Below are 21,295 nucleotides of genomic sequence, written 5' to 3' on the forward strand. Positions count from 1 at the left end.
CTCCATCTCAGGAGTAGTCCAATTCCAGTACCTGGGTCTCCAAATGGATCTAGAAATATGAGAAGTATGCTGGCACACTATCCTCCATCACTTTTTCTAAAAAGAGACAGAAAGGAGGCTCTGAGCTGAGTTTGGGTGACCATTCCTCTCTCTCTCCCAGAGGCTGAGCCCAGCTGTGGCCCTAGGAGAAGAGGAGAAAGTTGTTTCCCAGTTTCTATATTTTCTGTGAATTTGGAGATGGGCTGAGCAAGATTTATTCTTGGAAGTCCTGAAACTGCTGGGAGGGAACCACTGAGATGAAAGGAGGTGGAAGGGGAGGAGCCTATGATAATACAACACTTCTTTTCACTTCCTCTTTTACTCCAGAATTTGTCTGTCCTCTTGGGTGGAATCCATCAAGCCCTGAGAGAAGTCTGTGCTCGCAGTGCTGGTGCTGTCAGAGCCAACTCCTTTGCTCCGGGAGGTGATGGGGGTCCCCTCATTCACAGCCCTCCCTGCTGCCGAGAGTGACCAGGCTGACTGCATGCCCTGCCATCCCTTGGGCCACATGCTACTGTGGACAGCCCTGCTATTCCTGGGTGAGTCAGGGCCCCCAGGAGGGACACTGGAGCAGGAACAGAGGCAGGTGCGCTTTTCTAACTCAGGTGCTGCCACCTTGGTTGGGGCTGAGCTTGGGCCAGGGTGAGGGGTGGCACGGGAAGCATGTGAGGAAAGTCAGGAGGGTGAAGGCAGGCTGATGAAAACCAAATTCTCACAACCTTGCTGGCCTTGGCAAATTATGAAATTGGCAGAGTTTGGTGTTTGTTTGTTTGTTTCTGTTTTTTTCCCTAGTCTTCTGCCGAATCTCACTGGGCACCCAGGTCCCTGGTGCTTGGACACCGCCCACAGCAGAGCCAGCTCTGAGGAAAGTCTAGTAGAGGAAAGGGTGTTTCCCTTCTGTAGAAATTTGTGTTTTAGTGGGACCAAATCTTAGGCAGAAGGGCTAATGCTGTCTCTTACAAAAGGAGGTAGGGGAAGCAATAAAACACATTGTGGTGGTGGGGGCAGCAGCCATTCTCTGTGCCCCTGAAACCACTTCAGGCAGCAGAAGCCTGTTCTCTTTATGTGCAAGGTAATTCGCTGGGAAGAAGCACAAGAATGTCTGGGTTATCCAGGGAATGGGGCTCAGAGAATACATAAACTGGGCAATTCTGGAATCATCAATTGTGGGACCAGGGAAACCATGCATGTCTGCTTGCACTGTACAGACAGAAGTGAGGAAAAGATGAGTGTCACTACCAAAAGCAGCAGAGCAAATTAGCTAGGGAAAAGTGTTAGAATGGGAGTTTAGTGTCCTTTTAAATACAGAGACAGTAAGTTTACACAGATACCAATCTGGCCACCGTGTGGTAGTTTCATTAACACACAGCTGAACAAGTAAAGGCCTGGACAACACAGGTGAATGTAATGCAGAAGGAGAAGGGCAAGAGAGTTAAGGAGATTTACAAGAAGGTGATTATTTATAATGATGAATCATCAAATCCAAACTCTGAGCTAATGGCTGCTTTCCTTTTGCTTCCCAGCTCCTGCTGCTGGGACACCTGGTAAGTGCTCCACCCACACAAATCCTCTCCCTCCCCAGATATCCTCTCTCTCTGCTCCCAGCACTCTGCCTGGAGATGCTCTGAATGCACCAGCAATTCAGGACTGAGACAGAGCCAGGAAAGGGTAATTGCTCCCACAAGACGCCCTACTCCATCCCCCACAACTCTTTTCCTTCCCTTTCTATCAGCAAAGCTGGGAATGGGCAGCCACATGCACAGGGGCGTCAGTCCTTCTGGTTCTGTTACCGTGAGACCTCACAGACTTTCTCACAGAAAATTACTGTCCTCTATTTCAATCGCCTTCCTCTTTCCCAACTAAATCATGAGACCAAGCACTTTAGTTTCAGCTGTATGCAAAATCACATGATTTGCTTAGATTATCCTCATGTGTTGATAAATATTTTACTTTTTGTATGTCTGAAGGCTTCAGGGCCTGTTCCCCTGGACAGAAATAGGAGATACCACTGGTTGCAACTTGGTGGGGTGAACCCTGCTAGACACTTTCTCTACACCACTAAACTTTCCACATCCTAGGACTCACAGGAGGGTCAGGCTCTCCCTGGGGCACCGAACCCAGGGTTTCCTAGACTTGCCCTCCAGCCTTTCTCCTTTCTTCATCCTTCTAATAGTCCTCTGTGCTTGGGTGTGAGGATAGTTCTATTTTAAGAGACAAATAAAGACACCAGGTCAGAACAGAAACCGGATGTCTGACTCCCAGCCTGGCACCTCCATCAGATGCTCCCATTTGTCTTCATCCAGCTGTGGAGTTTGTCCACTAGTGCCCAAATGCCTCAGTTTACAGGGGTGGAAACTGAATCCCAAAAGGTATGTATTTGTAGTGTGTGTGTGTGTGTGTGTGTGTGTGTGTGCGCGTGTGTGCGCACGCGCACATGTATACAGGAGAGAGAGAGAAGGAAATTGTTCAATGTCCCTTGCTGAGGTGTACTTGTAGTTCTAGAGTGTTTGCTTTGCTCTGTCTTCACTTCTCTTATCTCTTACCTTCTCCCCTAAGGAACGGCCAAGCTCCCTAAGAGGACCTGGGTTCCTAGGAGGCCCTGTGTGGGCTGCCTGAGTAGGAGGAATTGCCCTCAGCTGCAGAACAGTTTTGGATTGGGTTCCTATCTTGATGTCTACAGCACAGCCATAGTTTCCCATTGTCTGAGATTTGGGGTCCCCTTCCCTCAGGCTGCATCCTCTCTCTTCCCCTCAGCAGGTCTCCCGAAGGCTGTGGTGAACCTTCAGTCCAAATGGGTCAACGTTCTCCAGGAGGATGATGTGATGTTGATATGCCAAGGGACCAACAACCCTGGGGATGACTTCACCCAGTGGTTCCATAATGGAAGCTCCATCCCAACCCAGGTACAACCCAGCTACAGCTTTAAAGCCAGCAGCAATGACAGCGGGGACTACAAGTGCCAGACGGGCCAGACCAGCCTCAGTGACCCTGTGCATCTGGATGTGATTTCCGGTCAGTGGAGCAAGGCCTGGGGGGTCAAGGAGAGATGAAATTTGCTTACATGGTAGAGGTTTTTAGGAAAAAGGGTGGCTTATGTACTGGGAAGCATGGCTGTGAGTTGTTTGGAGTCATTTTTGTCCACTCATTTCCCTTTTTGCCACCCCCTTTGCTTAGTATGTGTGGTGGGGTGGAAGTTCCTAAGAAATTTCTCTGAATGGCTCTTTTGCCTCAGTTCTGACTGAGCAAGAAGATGACAAGGCCACAAGTAGGCAGGCGGGTGTGAAAGAAGCAGAAAGAAATCCCTAATTCATAGAAATCCTTCCATTTTCACAGCAGAGGCAAATACACAGACAGACCACAACTGAGTCCTGGTCCTGGAAATTACTAGCCATGTAAACATGGTGGTTTCATTTACCTTGGAGCCTCATTTTCCACATCTGCTCAGTGGAGGTACTACTGCCTCCCCCGTTAGGTTCTGGTGAGAATCAGCATTTCCCTGCTCCTCTGCCCTCTGTGCAACTTGAGGTGAACATTGTGTTTTAACCGTCTCTGTATTTCAGGGTCCTGACACAGGGCAGGGCTTAATAAATGTTTGCTGAATAGATGAGTGATTCTCCAAAGCTCCCGGCAAGAAATAGGTTCTCCATAAAGAAAAGCTGAAACGTGACTATGACGAATACTGTCACTGGTACTCTTCACTTAGTCCCCTTCCGTTACCTGCTTCCCAACTTGTCCTCAAAAGTACGTAATACACCAGGTGGGCCTCAGCCCCAGTCCTGCCATCTTTACCCTCTGGGCTTAGCAGGATAAGACAGTCCTGGAGGGAAGCCCCAGAGGCCTGGCAGAGCCTCAATCTCAGTGCCCCTGCCCTTCTAGGAAGGGGTGGAGGCGAAGGGATCCCTCCCCTGAGACTGAGAGTCCCCATCCAGCCACCAGGTCTGGTGACAAGGAACCCTGCACATGAGGTGGACACCATCGTGGAAGACCTGGGTGGAGAGCTAGATGTGCAGCCTTGAGCCCGAGCACCAGCCTTTGGGACCCTGGGCCACTACCATGGAGACGAGAGCCAACAGTACTCCAGCTGCACTGATGGGAGTCCCCACTCAGGTGACAGCGCTCAGCCCCAGAGAGTTCAATGCCACTGTGAGAACAGCAAGCAGAGCAGGCCCTGCAGTCAGTGCTGTGACAGCTCCTTGGGCTCAGTATTTCTACCAGTTTATGTCCAGCAGCAGCTCACCAGGACCCAGCTGCAGAGCCACAACTGCTGTTCAGCAGGCCAGCTCCCCTAAACACCAGCACTACACAGCAGCTGACCACCACCACTCATACCTTATTCCCATGTTTAGCCTCCTGTCTCTAACCTAGGTCCTCTAGACAGGCTTTCGTTGTGGCTCAGACTTGCTCAAGGGCCTCCGCCTAGTTCTTTAGTCTTAGACCAGCCGGTATGGGCAGTGGAAACAGCATCCTAAGGTACATTGGTCCAGGAGTAAGTGGCCACACACCTGGGCCTTTGGGTCAGTTGCCCTCCTCAGGAATAGGTGGTGGTGGGAGCCGTCTCATGAAAAGCACGGGAGTGGTGGAGCCTGTGCCTGTATCCCAAACAACGACTGTGATTCAGGACAGCTAGACAGGCAGAAAGTGCAGTGGCCAAGAAGACAGAAGCAGATGGGAGTGTTCGACAGGACATGGCCATGAACCTGACACGCACAGCTACACATGCTCTCAGCCAGACCCTTATTAGCTCAGTCTCCCACCCACAGCCCCAGCCCCATTCACTGATTTAGACACAGCAACAGATCCAGCTCTTGGAGAAGCAGGTGATGATCCAGCAGCAGACCACCTTGCTGACCACCAGCAACAGCTCCAGCCCTGTCAGTTCCGGTTCTCCTCCACACAGCTCTGCACCTCTAGCTGGTGCAGCAGCAGCAGCCACAACTCTCACGGCCCCTCAGTCACCATAACCCAGGTCTCTGTTGTCTTCTACATGCAGTCTGTGCACCTGCCAGGCAAACCCAGACACTGGCCATCAAACACAAGGAGGGAGACTATGTCTCTACATTGGGCTCAATGCTCTCACCAAGGCTTCTCCAGTCGCAGAGAGCCCCAAGGCCATGGAGAAGAAGAGCAGTTAGGAGAAGCTGAGCAGTGACCAGGGGGAATGCTAACTCACCAAACATTCCCATTGTCCATCAGCACCACCTCCTACACTAGCCATGGTGTCCGGACAAATGGGTGACTCAAACCTCCACAAGACATTGTGAAGCCCCAGATGCTCACCCACATGATTCAGGGCTTTGGTATCCAGGATGGAGCAGAACCTTTTCCAGTGGGTTGTTCTCTGTTACTGTAAGAGTCTAAGAAGCCACTACAGACTGGCCTCCCTACAGGGCTGAATGAAAATCAGTCAGGTGGCCACTGGGGAGGGGACAGTCCATCTGCTGAGTGGTCAAGAAGACAGATTTTCCGAAGTCCCAGCACTGTGGGAAGTACATGCCTGCAGAACAGTTTTGTGGCTCCAAATTTTTCTGATGCATGAATTGCACTAAGAGGTACAGTGTAAGCTGTAGCTGCCAGTTCTGGCAAAGAGGAAAAAAAATGAAAGTGTTTCAAGAAGCCCAGTATGCTCACATTCACCAGTGTGGTTCCCACTGCTACTCCTCTGACATCATGAATGCTAAGTTCCAGGGCAAGTGCCAATGCCATAAAGAGCTTCTACCTGTAGTTCAGAGAATTCCAGTTATGACGAACCGCTCTCCCCAACCTCCCTGGGCCTTTGTCAGTGAAAGCTGGGCATGGGGAACGTGACCAGGGAACCTCCATATGGCTCTGCCTACACCAGGATTCATGGCATCAATCCTGTGTTCCTGCCCAGTAATCTTAGCTACTGGAGTGCAGAAGATTGTATGAATGTATCGCCTCTTGACAAGGCTTCCAGGAGTGGAGGAAGAGTTTTGTTCCCAGAAGATTGATGGAAGCCCCTTTTATTACTTAAAGAACGTCTCATGAGTGCCATGAACATGAAGCTGGGCCCTGCCCTCGACATCTGTGCCAAGAAATTGCCCTCAAGGAGATGTAAGGTGGCCCTCTTGCACAAATCAGCCTGAGGCAGACACTCTACACTGTCCAGGTTACAACCTGGTACCAGTAGAAGCCTTTGCTGGGAAGAAAGTGCTGTTCTAATGATGCTCACCTTCCGTAGAGGGGATTACCCAGACAGGGAAGAGAAGTGCAGGGATTGGTTGCTGGTGCTACATGGAAGCAGCTCTGACATTTTCTCTGGGTTCTACTTCATTTAAAAAGATCTTTACAATTCTCAGCATTCCCACCTACCCCAATCCAACATTTATAAGAGAGGCAGTCTAGAGAAGCAGGACTGCTCACCTGATCCCGGAGTGGACTGTCTACCCAGGGCCTGATTCTCCAAGGGGAGGAATACACAGGATGGTGGTCAGGGAATGGGTGGGACGCAAGGTGCCTGGGAGGGGTGGGGTCTTCTAGCTTGTGTGACACAAGGAGCAAGATCCAGTCTCCCCACCTTCCTACTGGATTGTCCCTCTGCAGCTGTGGTGCAGAGTTTTCTCTTTGTTGTCACTCATTCCCTCAGTATTGAACATTTTCTCCTGCATCTGTGGCAGACTGACCAGCCAGTGTAGAGACTTGGTTGGCATCATTCTGATCTGCTGCAGGGACTACGTGTGTTTGACTAACACGTGTGGCTGTTGTCATTTTTCCTCATCCTCTGGCTCCCTTCCAATGTATTTGTTGTTTTCCACCCTTTCCTTCCAATTCCAACTCTGCTCTGTCCTATAGCTTTAGGAAGAGGGGTGTGTGAGCTGAGGTCAGGAGTGTAAGTTAAGTACCCACCTTAGCCTGTAAATCCTATACAACAAAAAAATTTTTAAATGTTCTTCTTCAGTAAAAGGATGAAAATTGGGGGAGAAAAAAGTACACAGCAGGCTAATGGCCCACCCATGTAACTGCTGCCTCTAGACAAAGACCCTGCTAAAGTGAAATTCCACATTTACTAACATGCACCAAATAAGGTAATTAATATTTGTTGGATGTCCATGACTTTCCCCAAAGACATATGTCTCTGCTGTGTCCCCAGCACATGTTGTCTCCTGTGTCAGACCGGATCCACCCTCCCTCCCTCAGAGAAGGCACTGTACTCCAGGTTCTCTGGTATCCTTCCTGCAAAGGCCCACTGGGTAGCATGAAGCTGCAGCTGGCTTCTCCCAGGACAGGAACAAGAGGACAAGGGTATCCTGAAGGCCTGCTGTGTGCCAGGAACTATTGTAGATAGGTAATGGTATGATTGTGACCATTTTCACAAACGAGGAAACTGAGACCTGGAAGAGTGAAATTACTTGCCCAAGATTACAGAGCTCATAAGTAATGAAGCCAGAATTAGAGACCAGGGCTGTCTGATTTTAGACTTTAGCTCTTCTCTCCACATGTAATGTCCCACTATGAGGATGGTCTGGGCCTCGGAGCTGAGTCAAGACCTCCTGGGTCCTGTGGTCCCTTTGTGTCTTTCAGACTGGCTGCTGCTCCAGACCCCTAGCCTGGTGTTCCAGGAAGGGGAACCCATCGTGCTGAGGTGCCACAGCTGGAAAAACAAGCCTCTGTATAAGGTCACATTCTTCCACAATAGAAAATCCATCAAGTTTTCCTTTGTGTATTCCAACTTCTCTATCCCACAAGCAAACTTCAGTCACAATGGCGAGTACTACTGCACAGGATTTATCGGGCAGATGCAGCACTCGTCACAGCCTGTGACCATCACTGTCCAAGGTGGGAACCAAGGCTGTTCAAGGAGCTTTAACCTTGGAAACATGGGTAGCGAGGGGATTACTGGTCTTTATTGGGCTTCAGAACCTTCTCTTCTCCTGAGTAGGCCTCTTTGAGATCAGCAGGAACCCTGAAAGTCCTAGCTTGACCTGATTGCTGTTTGAATGTGCAGCTCTGTTCCAGCTCATTTCTTAGGGATTATAGAAAAGAATGTCATTCACTTGGAGTTTTACCTCTTAGAGGATAGAAGCTACCTTTTCATCTTGCCATATCCCTCTGCCAGACACTGCCACCCTCCTTTCCACCTCATTGAAACCATTCCACTTTGTCTTATGTCCCTCTAGGAGTCTAATGCTTGCTTGTATTTCCCTACTGAACCTCTCAGCCTAGGCTTAAGTCTTAGCTGAAGACTGCCATGTTGGCATGAGACTCTTTCTCCACATACAAAGAACTAGGCTTTTGCCTGTTTTTTGAGAAGCTGTGCATTGTGGAATCCATATCATGCCCTTTCAGATGGCATCACAAACTATTATGCCAGACTAGTGTTGGTCAATTAACACCATCTGGTCTTGGGCTCAGAGGAGGTGGTGAGTGAAGATTTGTTGATGTGGTCTGCGGATTCGCTAGTTCAATGTTTCCCAAAGGCTGTTCCCCAATCACAAAACTCCTTGAGGAGCCTTTTAGAATGAAGGGTTCTGTGGTCAAATTAATGCAGAATATGCTATGTATTCTGTTCCTCTCCTTTTATATTCATAAGGCACATTAAAGGCTTCAAGAAATCCTGTCTTAAGGAAAACTTTTCAACTAAGTTTCATAGGGCATTTGCTAAAGCTGGGTAACCACAAAACCTTTTTTCTCTATAGCTTCTATAAATGTCCTGCAAACAGATGTGCCTGAGGTCATCTTTTGGGAAATGCTGATCTAGTGCTTTATGCTTCCCACTAATCTAGTGCTTTGCTTGGGAAGTAAGAGAGATGAAGAGATCCTCTGAAGACTTCCTGGGCTACCTGTCTGCCCTTGGCCTTGGCCTTAGCCTTTGGCTTGGATGACTTCACAAAGGCTCCTCACTGGGGACCTGACTGTTTATTCCAAATTTCTGTCTTAACAACTGTCATTTTTCCCCTCCCTCTGCCTCTCCTATTAGGTCCAGCAATTCTACTCATCTTTTCACCTTGGTATCAAATTACCTTCGGCCTGGTGATAGGGCTCCTTTTTGCAGTGGATACGGGGCTGTATTTTTCTGTGCAGAGAGACCTTCAAAGCTAACAGGAGACTGGAGAAGCTGCAAAGTCAGATGAAGCCAGGGCCCTCAGGACAAATGACCCCTCATCTCTCGGTGTAACAGCAGTTGCAGTGGCACCTCTTCAGGTGCTTTCCTCTTACCCTAGCCCAACCTTGATGGCAACCTGGGCTAAGGAGCCTCCAACTACCCTTTAGCCCCAGGGAAAGAAAGGGCCTATGATCTCCAGAGCTAAATCCTAACAGGCCCTTCCGTCACTGATTTCCTGAAGGCCAAGGCACAGCCACAGCCCACTCAGCTCTACAAGGACTCACAGCAAATGTGTTTTCACAGATTCTTGACAGAGGCTCTTCAAATACATGAAACCACAGTAAATCTTGCTTCTACTTTCAAAATAAATCAAACAATCTGATCACTTCTCAGTACACTACTATAGCACCTTGGTCCAAGCCACTATCACTCCTCACTTGGGTTACTGCAACAGCCTCCTGACTGGTCTCCCTGTACTCACCCATGCTACCCCACAGTCTATTCTCACCACAACAGCCAAAACTATCTTTTAAAAATGTGTGTTGTATCTGTCACTTCTCTGCTCAAAGCTATGCAATATCTTCTTCCTTGTACTTAGAGTAAGAGCTAAAACCTTTGCAGTGTTCTACAAGGCACTATATGCTCTTGTTCCTCAGTGCCTCTGACCTCATCTATTGCTCTCCTTTGCTTTCTTGAACACTTTATACTTCTATTCCAGGTATGTTATTTACTGTTTCTGAAATACTGTTACAGACGTCTACAGCATGCTTCATCATGGTCTTCACTCGAATACCACCTGATCAGTGAGGTCTCATTGATCAATCAATACAACCCCAATCCTCCATTATCTCCTAATCCCTTTCCTGCTTTGTTTTTCCCCATGATACTTATCACCAACTGAAGTACCATATGTTCATCTGTTTAACTGCTTATTTATTTTATTGCTGTACTTTTTCCCAATTGTACTTACCACTAACTGACTACCCACTCTGCCATCAGAATATGAGCTCCATGAGAGCAGGGTCTTTGTTTTGTTTACTACCATATACTTAAAGTCAAGGTCAGTATCTGGCATATAATAAAGCACTCAATACATATTTCTGGAATGAGTAAATTCTTTAGCATTTGAAGTCAGAGACTTTTTTAAGTTACATATACCCCATCTTTCCAGAAGCAGAAGTCCAGTTTAATACTATTGAACACCCTGTTAGTTACGACCTAAAATACACCACTAGCACATGCATTTCAGCTTTGAACATATTTGCCTAAACGCTTTAATATTATTTACTCTCACCCATCACATCTTTGAAAGTAGTATATCAGTTGGACCTAACTTCCCTTTAATTGAATTAATTTTGTAAGCCTATAGAGTAGCATTGTGAAAATACACTGAAAATAGAGCCAAACCACCTAAATTTGTGTTTCATTTCTACCATTTGCTAGCTGGTTGGTCTTGAAGAATTCATTTAGCTACCCTATGAGTTAGACTCTTCTTTCTGTGAAATGGTAATATCTTTATCTCCTTCCCCAGGGATATCTTGTGTCATTCAAGTGTAACAACATACATGGAAACATAATGTCTTTGGAATATAAAAGGTTTTTAATAAATGTCTACAGAATCTGATGTCTTCAGAGCGCACTATCTAGCTGGCACTTTCCCCTTAAAAAGATTGCTTTTACCATAGTAACCTTAAAGAAAGTTAAGAAGATCTAATTTGGAGTGGGGATGAACTAGAAGGTAGAACTGAGTGAATTACATTTTCTGTGGCTAGTTGCATCAGAAAAAGAATGGAGATAAGCTCACTTGGCCAGCTTTAGCCAGCATGTTAAACTCAGATTCTATAAAAATGCAACCTTGGTGGCATAAAACATCCAAGGTTTATTTCTCACTCAAGTTCTCCTGTATATCTGGAAGACTCCCCAAGGAAGCTGTTTCTCATGGGATGGCTCAGGTTTCTACCTCCATTTCAACACCAGCTACCACATATTGCCAAGGAAGGCAAAGGGAACAGTAGCAATTATGACAGTAATTAAATGGCCTCTCCCCAGAAGTAATACATTATGCATACTTAAATTTCGCTGATCAAAACAAGTCATATGACCTGATCTCAAGAGGCATGAATTGCTAGCAGGAGGAGAATCATATACATTGGTGAGCATCATAAATGTCTATCATACTAACATTCCTTACTCTACCATTGTGAGGGATAAAAATGAATAAACTATCATATAATGTATGCAACAGCCTCCTGACTGGTCTCCCTGTACTCACCCATGCTACCCCATACATTATATGATAGACATAGCAGCTCACTCCTCTTTTTCTTATTAACATAAGCAGGATTTATTCAGGTATAGAGCAGGTACATAGTTTAGGGGAGATAGGAATCCTCTTTTGCTCCTGGATAAAATCAGAGACTTTTAAAGCTAGAAAGTCTTAGAAATGATTAAGTCCAATCTCCTCATTTTAAAATTGAGAAAGCTGAGGCCCAGATGGTTGAAATGACTTGTTCAAGGATGTACAGGTAGTTGGTATCACTTTTAAAGACACTCAGACTAAATTACTAAACATTAGTGGATATGTTTAGGTGTATGTACAAAGTTTGCATTGCATAATAAACTTTCTACTTGAACTTCTCTGAATTAAAAAATAAAGAAGTGAATGATAATGGAAGCATGCTTTGTGATGCTGTGTCTAAGTACAGAGGTGATTGCTTTATTGCTGTACCTGGAACTCTGAGGGGTAGATGTGCAGGTGAGGTTTTGAGGCTGCTGAGGGCTGGGAGAGAAGGCTGGAGCTTGGACAAGGTTGGAGTCCCTGAACAGTCCAGGGCACAGACCCCAGGACAGGCCACCTCTTCCTTTCTTTAGTGAGGCCCCCTCTCTTCTAGGCCCTTGCCTAAAATGTCTCAACCCTGACACGCAGGCCTGGCCAGCCTAGACTCTGAGAGTGAATGAATTTAAAGCTGACAGCTTCTCTCCCCTCCTGGAGTTATGAAATAGTTTCTTTCTTTTCGAGGATGGTTTGATTTTACACTGCAGAAGTTATTTACTGCACACTTCTTCAAACATACACTTTTTTCCTGGACTGATCACCTTCCCATCATAGCTGAGCTCACTAGCGGCAAACTTTGCCAGCTCTTTCTTCTTTCTTATCAATACACTGGGAAAAGGTTGGCCCAGAAACCCAGTCCAGAAATGGGACTGAATCTGCATCCTAACTCCCTCCTCCCTCTTCAAAGACTCTGCAGCTTTCCAAAGGGATCTAAGCCATCTGAGGAGACAAGAGCCACTTATAGAACAAAGGTTTTTAGTTTCTCTTTTTAAAAATTAGTAGGTTCCTTTGAATCAGGTAAATAATGATATATTACATGAAAGTTGAAGCTACCAGAGTTTAACATTAGAATGTGTCATGTTTCCCTAGGGTGCTATCTGCTGTCTTCTTAGTATAGTGGTGAGTAGCCCTGCCTGTCATGTGGGAGACCAGGGTTCCATCCCCCTATGGGGAGGTTACAGAAGACTTTTGCTTCTGTTTCTTCCAGTTCCACCCTCACATCTCTGAAAAGTCTCCTCCTTTTGGCTTTTTAGAAGTCCATGGCAAATAGAAACACCAGAAAACTCAAATGGGATGTTCTGGATGAAAGAAAGTGAGATAAGGCAATTAGCAAGGCCATAAAACTGATGGGAACCAATGTGGCTTTACTGATCACTGAACTCATCTTGCCCTCTGGCCTCAGGGCATGGGATGCACTGCAGTCTGTAAGGAATTTACTTCCCACAGGAGTCCTGGGCTCTGGCTGGGAACCCATCCAGACCTAAGAGAAAAACGCACACTGCCTTTCCAACTGGCCCCTGGGGACGATGCTGCTCAGAAACACGGGTCCAGAGAGAAGACTCGATAACAGGAGGGACATTGTCACCACAGTTCATCTGCATTCTCCCTCTTGTGCTTGGTCCTCCCCAGGGCTGGGTGGCGAGGTCATGCCTGCGTCTCCAAGCCTCAGCTCCAGGTTCCGACTCCTCTGAGGAATGCAACTTGGTAAAGGAGGGAAAACCAAAGAACCCAGTCTTCAACTAACTGGTTTCGTTTATTCCAGTGTCACAAATTCGAGACTACAAAAAATGTTTAAGTTAAGATAATGGCCTGGAAGAAAACACACCCTTGCATTGGCCGGGAATCGAACCCGGGCCTCCCGCGTGGCAGGCGAGAATTCTACCACTGAACCACCAATGCTCTGCCTACAGAAAATGCCTGCAGCACCATCTCTTAAAGTCATCTCTGGCTCTAGCTCCATTCCATAATAGGAATTGGATCAGCCTCAGAGTCACAATTTCGAAGATATTGCCTCTATGTTTCAAGACCCCTCCGCACCAAAACTAAGACTTAAGAAGGAAAAAAAAAAATTATCTAAACCCTTGGCTTTGAGGGCCAAGCCTCTAATTCGCATGGTGACATGCTTTCGGCTTTTCTCCAGCCGCTGGACTCAAACCAGCATTCTTCAACTAACGAGGGGACGAACTGTTTTCTTGGGAAGTTACTGCCTTACCTGGCTTCTGCCACAACCGATCGCCCTTAGAACAACCCGGGAGAAGCTGGAAATTTCTCTGCAGCTCTGAATCAGACGGTGCAGATGGTGGGGCCGCCCTGCCCTGTACCGCCGAATCTACCGGAACCTTCTCCCTGAGTCAGCGCGGAGCCTCCTGGGCTGAGTCAGCCGGCGCAGCCAGGCCGGCAGGCTCTGGGCTCGCCGAGAGGGCGCTGGAAGGTTCGCGGCTGCGGGGGCGGGAAGAGGCGGGTCTCCGGAAACTGGATAAAAAGCTCGTGGAAGCGGAGCGAAGCAGATCTGAGCTGGGCAAGCAGAAGAGGCACCGCTGAGTGCACCTCCACGGCTGAGCTGCACCAAGTCCCTGAGGCTCCTGCATCCGACGCCGTATTGCACTCGTCCGCTGGAGCGGGAAAAGCCACAGCCATGTCTGCCGCAAAGGAAGTGGCCATAGGCATTGACCTGGGCACCACGTATTCTTGCGTTGGCGTGTTTCAGCACGGCCGGGTAGAGATCCTAGCCAATGACCAGGGCAACCGCACCACCCCCAGCTACGTGGCCTTCACCGACACCGAGCGGCTGGTGGGCGATGCAGCCAAGAGCCAGGCGGCCCTGAACCCGCACAACACCGTGTTCGACGCCAAGAGGCTGATTGGGCGCAAGTTCACAGACCCCACGGTACAGTCGGACATGAAGAACTGGCCCTTCCAGGTGGTGAGCGAGGTCGGCAAGCCCAAGGTGCGCGTATCCTACCGCGGGGAGGACAAGACGTTCTACCCCGAGGAGATCTCCTCCATGGTGCTGAGCAAGATGAAGGAGACGGCGGAGGCGTACCTGGGCCAGCCGGTGAAGCATGCTGTAATCACCGTGCCTGCTTACTTCAACGACTCCCAGCGTCAGGCCACCAAGGACGCGGGTGCCATCGCGGGACTCAACGTGCTGAGGATCATCAACGAGCCCACGGCAGCCGCCATCGCCTATGGCCTGGACCGGCGGAGCGCCGGAGAGCACAACGTGCTCATTTTCGACCTGGGTGGGGGCACCTTCGACGTGTCAGTCCTTACTATCGACGCTGGTGTTTTTGAGGTGAAGGCCACGGCTGGAGACACTCACTTGGGTGGAGAAGATTTCGACAACCGGCTGGTGAACCACTTCATGGGGGAGTTCGGGCGGAAGCACGGGAAGGACTTGAGCGGGAATAAGCGGGCCCTGCGCAGGCTCCGCACGGCCTGTGAGCGTGCCAAACGCACCCTGTCCTCCAGTACCCAGGCCACTCTGGAGATCGATTCCCTATTTGAGGGTGTAGATTTCTACACTTCCATCACTCGAGCTCGCTTTGAAGAACTGTGCTCAGACCTGTTCCGTAGCACCCTGGAGCCGGTGGAGAAGGCCTTGAGGGATGCCAAGCTGGACAAGGCCCAGATCCATGACATTGTCCTAGTGGGTGGCTCTACCCGCATCCCCAAGGTACAGAAGCTCCTGCAGGACTTCTTCAATGGCAGGGAGCTGAACAAGAGCATCAACCCAGATGAGGCTGTGGCCTATGGAGCTGCTGTGCAGGCAGCAGTGTTGATGGGGGACAAGTGTGAGAAGGTGCAGGAACTCCTGCTGTTGGATGTGGCTCCCCTGTCCCTGGGGCTGGAGACAGCTGGTGGGGTGATGACTACACTGATCCAGAGGAATGCCACCATACCTACCAAGCAGACCCAGACTTTCACCACCTATTCAGACAACCAGTCTGGGGTCCTGATCCAGGTGTACGAGGGTGAGAGGGCCATGACCAGGGACAACAACCTGCTGGGGCGCTTTGAGCTCAGTGGCATCCCTCCTGCTCCACGTGGAGTCCCCCAGATCGAGGTGACCTTTGACATTGATGCCAATGGCATCCTGAGTGTGACAGCCACTGACAGGAGCACAGGCAAAGCTAACAAGATCACCATCACCAATGACAAGGGTCGACTGAGCAAGGAGGAGGTGGAGAGGATGGTTCATGAGGCTGAGCAGTACAAGGCTGAGGATGAGACCCAGAGGGACAAGGTGGCTGCCAAAAACTCCCTGGAAGCCTATGTTTTCCATGTGAATGGCTCCTTGCAAGAGGAAAGCCTTAGAGACAAGATTCCTGAAGATGACAGGCACAAAGTACAAGACAAGTGTCAGGAAGTGCTTGCTTGGTTGGAGCACAACCAGTTGGCAGAGAAAGAGGAGTATGAGCATCAGAAGAGGGAGCTGGAGCAGATATGTCGCCCCATCTTCTCCAGGCTCTATGGGGGGCCTGGTGTCCCTGGGAGTAGCAGTTGTGGAGCTCAAGCCCGACAGGGAGCCCCCAGTACTGGCCCTGTTATTGAGGAGGTTGATTAAATGACATGTCAGCTGTGACTGTAAGAGTTGGGCTTGTGGACTTTCTAGACTGTCTACTATGATCCTGCCTATACCTTCAGGGGTGGGAGTGGAGGGGAATCTTACCTCTAAACAGGGAGCTTTTTGTCAGTATGTTTTTATAAAGGTGGTGTTTGTCATTTGACTTTTTAAAAAATCTTCTCCCACTTCAAACAAGCAGAAGTAATCACTTTGAACATTTGTGTGGCCCTTCAACATTGCTTTTACCTATATTTTATGTATTTTGTTACTTGTATGTATGGATTTTGTTATATGAAATAATAGAGCTAAATAAACTTTTAAAACTACTTCGTTTTCATTTTATCCAATTAAATAGATGAAGGGCAAGGCTTTCAGAAGCAGAAAATGTTGGGGTGGGTGCTGAAAAAGATAGGAAGAAAATTCACAAGGCTGTGTGCAAGGTTTCTATAGGCGAAAACAGGATAAGAGGAAGAGTTTGAGGCAGGCACACTGAGACAGTATTGAAGTATGAGGTCAGGTATGAGAGAAGTGTGACTTACTGTGTTGAAAGAGGGAAAGAGGTAGAGTTGGAAAAGCAGAGAATGGAGAGAAACTTCAGTCCTAGCAAGACCTTAAAATAAAAATTCTGTATTGGGAGCCTAGTTTAATTTGTCAGTCTGTGTGTCCTAATACACTGACAAAGAGTTTATATGCTAATTATCTCTCTCTAATAATGTGACCTTATTCATTGTTCTTAGAGAACAGACCCTAAGTCCTGGACTCGGGAAGAGTATATGTTAGACTAAGAGGGTAAGTCAGTGGTATAAAGTTATTATTGATCTTATCTATGTGAGAGAAATAGCATTGTTCCATCTGGTTTCTGCTGACAGGCTCCAGGATGATGATGATGATGATGGCGATGGCAACTGTGTAACAAAATGGCTCTATTGGAACCAGACTGCTTAGGTTTTCAGCTCTGTTACCTTATCTACTGTGTAAGTTACTCTCCAAGAATCAGTTTCACCTTCTATATAATGGGGATGATGATGAAATAGTATCTCAAAAATTGTTATGAGGGTACAATTAATTAAATATGTAAGAAGTGAAGAAGAATGTTGGGCATATAGTGTGTGACCAACAATATTAGCTACCACTAATTATTATTAATTGATTGTCAACTATGTACCAGATACTTGATGTATACAATCTAGTTTAAAACTTGCAGCAACATCATAGGATATTATCTCTTTTTGGAGATGAGGATTCTGAAGTTAAAAGAAGTTAAACAATTACTCAAGGCCCATAGCTATTAAATCAGGGAAGAGGGGCGGTGGGGAGAGTTGGAAATAAGAACCCTGTCCTGTCTGACTCTAAAGCCTGTGCACTGTCACCTCACAAACAAGCTATAACTCCACTTATTACTAGACCCCTAGATGTTATGAGATTGGACATACTATTCTTTTAAAACACAGTTGGATGCTGAGCCCTGAGGGAAAAAAGTATATTTTATTGTATATTTACATTATTCATTAAGTGAATATGTGTTTTTTATAGCAAGAGATTGAACCTGGGAAATGTCCTCAGGGGCAATTTCACTGCCAGTTAAATGATCTGTAAGAGCAAGGAAAAATTTGTGTAAGTTAGTTCCCAATCAACCCAATCCACACTGTATCTCTCCTACTTGCAAAGGGAGATATTTTTTTTCTCAGAAATGAAAGTGGATTTGGCTAGAGCAATGCTACATAATATTTAGCTAAAGGTGGAGAGGAGGTTTCAGTATCAACCCACTTGTCCCTTGGTTGTCATTTCACATTTTAAACTGCTTTTTTCTGCATCTGGCCTAGGTCCTATGCAACCTGACTTCAAATGGAAGGAACCTGCAAAAAAGTGATGATGTCACATACACATTCTGTGTTACACTTTCCCTTTTCAGAATTTCCTTCCAACTTCTAACATTGACCACCCCAACCTTTTTGTAACTTCTCAAGAGGAATGATGGTACTTACAGGGTTTAGATAGTTTCCTAGCATTTCAACAGTCTCTATCTCTCTTTAAAACATACACAGGGTATAAGGAGGAGAATTTCATTGTGCTCAGTTGTGAAAACACTTCAGATCCTCTCATTTGGGTGATATGTATTTTTCTACAGAAGAATTTAAGTGAACTAACCACTTCATCTACTTTTAAATAATTGTTGTTGATGGTTTAAATTCTTTGGGGACTGTTTCCTGTATAATAGGCATCTAAATATCATTATGTTGTATATAGTCTTAGTTTGATTATTGTAATTACAACTATATGTGATTACAATAAAAAATAGTAGAACAAATTAAATATTTGTTCCCCAAAATATCAGAACAAATGGAATCAAAAAACATGCCCATTATTAAAAAAATCAAATTTTGCTACAACCCTTCTATGAATAAATAGCAGTTTCTTGCCCCACTCTCAATTCCTACTCCTAACATGCAACCACTTGCAAGTTTCTTTTTAAGGCCTTTTAATTTTGCAATAATTTTCAATTGACAGAAGAATTGCAAAGATATTACAGAAAGTTACTGTATATCCTTCACCCAGCTTCTCCTAATGTTAAGGTCTTACATAACCACGTTACATTTATTAAACCTAAGAAATTGATATTGGTACAATACAATTAATTAAACTGTAGACTCTATTCAGATTTCATATTTTTCCACTAATGTTCTTTTACTATTTCAGAAGCCAATCCAGGATAACATGTTGCAATTAGTTATCATGTCTTCTTTACAATCTAGGACAGCTTCTTAACCTTCCCATGTTTTTCAAGACCTTGACATTTTGAAGAGTACTGATCGGGTATTTGGTAGATTGTCCTTCAGTCTGGGTTTGTCTAACTTTTTTTCATGATTACAGTGAGGTTTGGGGGAAGAATACCACAGGGTGAAGTGCCCATCTTATTGCATTATATCAGGAGGTATATGATATCAATGTGACTAATCACTGGTGTGTTCACCTTGATCACATGGTTACGGTTCAGCTTTGTTATTTTTTCACATGTTTCTTTTATGGATGCACTATCATTGTCTTTAGTTTAGACACAGTATTTATTTATTATTTATTTTGGGAGGCTGAATTGTTAACTACTTAAGTATTTATTTTTAAAAAATTTATTGAAGTATAGTCAGTTTACAATGTTGTGTTAATTTCTGGTGATTCAGTTATATATATATATTCCTTTTCATATTCTTTTTTCATTATAGGCTATTACAAGTTTTTGAATGTAGTTCCCTGTGCTATACAATAGGACCTTGTTGTTTATCTATTTTATGTATAGTAGTTAGTATCTGCAAATCTCAGACTTTCACTTTACCCCCCCTTCCCCTGCCCCTTTCCCCTGATAATCATAAATTTGTTTTTTACAGACACAGTATTTAACTTTTTATTCTCTGTTCTAAGCATAGTGTCTTGAGTGTTGTAAGTGCTCAAATGATACAGAGTAAGAGGAAGCAAGGGAAAGGATATTCCAAATTAAAGATCAACCTGTGTAAAAGCATCTAAATTAGACAGACCAGTGCTTCTCAAACTTTAATATGGGTATGAATCATCTGGGAATCTTATAAAATGTGGATTCAAGTAGGTCTGAGGTGTGGCCTGAGATACGTATTTCCAATAAGCTCATAGATCATCTGACTTAATCTTCGCAGCAATTCTATATCCATTTTACTATAAGCAAACTAAGGCTCAGGAAAGTCAAATGCAGTTTCCAAGGTCATAGTCTAGTAAATAACAAAGAATGTAGTTTGGTAAACTTTCCCTAACTAACCTAAAGATCCTTCCATCCTCATGCTTATGGACCTCACACGTTCACCCTCTTTGGATTAATAGTCTCTCCCTCTTCCCAAAAGGACAGCAAAATTTTTGTTATATCTAGCTACTACCAAATTAGAAAGTGAGATCTTTATTTGCGATCTTATTGGCAATCTTTAAGAAAAGGTTCTTGAAACAACCAACTTCATGAGTTTATCTTTCCTGTCTATTACTTTCCTCCCATTTTGGTGTGTTAATTTCTTTTCCCGGTTTTTGGTGACACAGCAGATCTGTTGAATTAGAACTGGTGGTGGGAGTGTGTCCGGCAAGACGAAGGGGAATCTGAGGCTCACCAAAAGTTTGACGCTACTGCCTAAGCATGAGAAGACTCGGGCCAATTATTGCAAATTAAGGAATCTGGGCTGAAGAATTTTCCTTTTTCGGTCAGATGAGTCAGAAGAGTCTTTTGTATCTACCTACTTGTGCTCAACACATTGTCGAATAAGGGAATGGACAAATAGGCACTAAACAACTGTATTGTAAAGGAAAGAAAAAATTTTCGTAGTTAGGGATAGATCTAAATGGATTCAGTTTCGTATTCAAAGCGAAGCACAATGTTCACATGTAAATATGCGGCATAAAAAGCTTTCAATCAATATATTCATTTCTGGAAAGAGAAAGAAGTGAAAGACCATCTTGTCAGGAGTGGAATTCGGACCGACCCCTCCTGGGGAGGCTGCAACCCGAACGCAGCGCTTTAGGCGCCTCAGTCATCTTGACATACTGTAGCTGGGCTTTCTCATTTTCCTTTAATATTATCGTATACTGCTATATCGACGTCAATATTTATCAATACTATTTATTATTTTAAGTAAAACTAGACCTCTCCCTGGACTTCTTCATGAAACAGGGAAAATGAAACTGTCTCCGACTCCTGTTTCCTACTTCTTCACCCTCCTAAACTGTAAAAATCCATTATCCGCTGTGCAATTTCAAGCTCTCCTCCCGCTCGTTCTCTAGCGGGGCGGAGCCACGCCAGGGTGGACACCTCGCCGCAGGTCCTTCGGCTCTCTGCCCCAAATTGCCGTTAAACCGAATCCAACATCCGATGGATCCAGTGCTGTGTAGGGCCCGCCAAGCGGCAGAGCTGGGAGCGTGGAAGGTAGAAGGAGGCGGGGGAAGATGTCCGGGCAGAGGGAGGCTTTGGCTTTCCCGCCGGGTTCTGCGCTGTTCTCATCCTCCGTTTCTCCGTGTAGGGTTGTCTCTGCGTTCCAAGCCCCGTGTCATTGATTGGAAGAGCTGATTGAAAGGAATAAAGACTGAGTTCGCCCTCACCAAGAGAAGGCTCTGTGTACCTCTTATGTAACGTTCCGCAACGTCCCCCACACGGAGGCGTTGGTGGTATAGTGGTGAGCATAGCTGCCTTCCAAGCAGTTCACCCGGGTTCGATTCCCAGCCAACGCAAGCTCGTTTTCCTGCGCCCTGCCCCGCAGGTCTCTGAAAAAGGCTAGAAATTGTTCCAGCGATG

General features: G+C 46.1%; 2 protein-coding genes, 2 non-coding genes and 1 pseudogene across 8 annotated transcripts; 4 read left to right on the forward strand and 1 right to left on the reverse strand.

Annotated features, from left to right (window-relative positions):
* The first annotated feature begins 340 nt into the window (after positions 1 to 340).
* LOC116151293 (low affinity immunoglobulin gamma Fc region receptor II-like) lies at positions 341 to 13,317 on the forward strand. Of its 5 annotated transcripts, none has more exons than XM_064477929.1 (5): positions 341 to 578; positions 1,563 to 1,583; positions 2,794 to 3,051; positions 7,579 to 7,833; positions 13,198 to 13,317. In XM_064477929.1, the coding sequence occupies exons 1-5, from the start codon at positions 467 to 469 to the stop codon at positions 13,233 to 13,235; spliced, it is 684 nt and encodes a 227-aa protein (XP_064333999.1). In that variant the 5' UTR covers positions 341 to 466; the 3' UTR covers positions 13,236 to 13,317. The 5 variants fall into 5 exon arrangements, with proteins under 5 accessions (XP_064333999.1, XP_064334000.1, XP_064333998.1 ...); XM_064477930.1 differs by lacking the exon at positions 13,198 to 13,317 and adding an exon at positions 12,689 to 13,191; XM_064477928.1 differs by lacking the exon at positions 13,198 to 13,317 and adding an exon at positions 8,975 to 12,670 and having other exon boundaries at positions 342 to 578.
* LOC135319035 (polyhomeotic-like protein 1) lies at positions 4,484 to 6,944 on the forward strand (annotated as a pseudogene).
* Positions 13,264 to 13,334, reverse strand: TRNAG-GCC (transfer RNA glycine (anticodon GCC)). The gene has a single exon. It is a non-coding gene; the product is annotated as a tRNA-Gly (tRNA).
* Positions 13,335 to 14,070: 736 nt separating this feature from the next.
* Positions 14,071 to 16,328, forward strand: HSPA6 (heat shock protein family A (Hsp70) member 6). The gene has a single exon (XM_031435899.2). It carries the CDS (start codon positions 14,071 to 14,073, stop codon positions 16,000 to 16,002), a length of 1,932 nt encoding a protein of 643 aa, XP_031291759.2. The 3' UTR covers positions 16,003 to 16,328.
* Positions 16,329 to 21,159: 4,831 nt separating this feature from the next.
* Positions 21,160 to 21,231, forward strand: TRNAG-UCC (transfer RNA glycine (anticodon UCC)). Its single transcript has one exon. It is a non-coding gene; the product is annotated as a tRNA-Gly (tRNA).
* Positions 21,232 to 21,295: the final 64 nt, after the last annotated feature.

Source organism: Camelus dromedarius, chromosome 23, assembly GCF_036321535.1.
Source record: "Camelus dromedarius isolate mCamDro1 chromosome 23, mCamDro1.pat, whole genome shotgun sequence".
NCBI lineage: Eukaryota > Metazoa > Chordata > Mammalia > Artiodactyla > Camelidae > Camelus > Camelus dromedarius.

What these genes read in the sequence shown, in the direction of transcription:
- LOC116151293 (XM_064477928.1), top strand. Translation starts at nt 467, where the DNA reads ATGGGGGTCCCCTCATTCACAGCCCTCCCTGCTGCCGAGAGTGACCAG. An exon ending in TCCTGCTGCTGGGACACCTG is followed by an intron (nt 1,584 to 2,793) that starts GTAAGTGCTCCA and finishes TCTTCCCCTCAG; the next exon opens with CAGGTCTCCCGAAGGCTGTG. An exon ending in TGTGACCATCACTGTCCAAG is followed by an intron (nt 7,834 to 8,974) that starts GTGGGAACCAAG and finishes CTCTCCTATTAG; the next exon opens with GTCCAGCAATTCTACTCATC.
- HSPA6 (XM_031435899.2), top strand. Translation starts at nt 14,071, where the DNA reads ATGTCTGCCGCAAAGGAAGTGGCCATAGGCATTGACCTGGGCACCACG.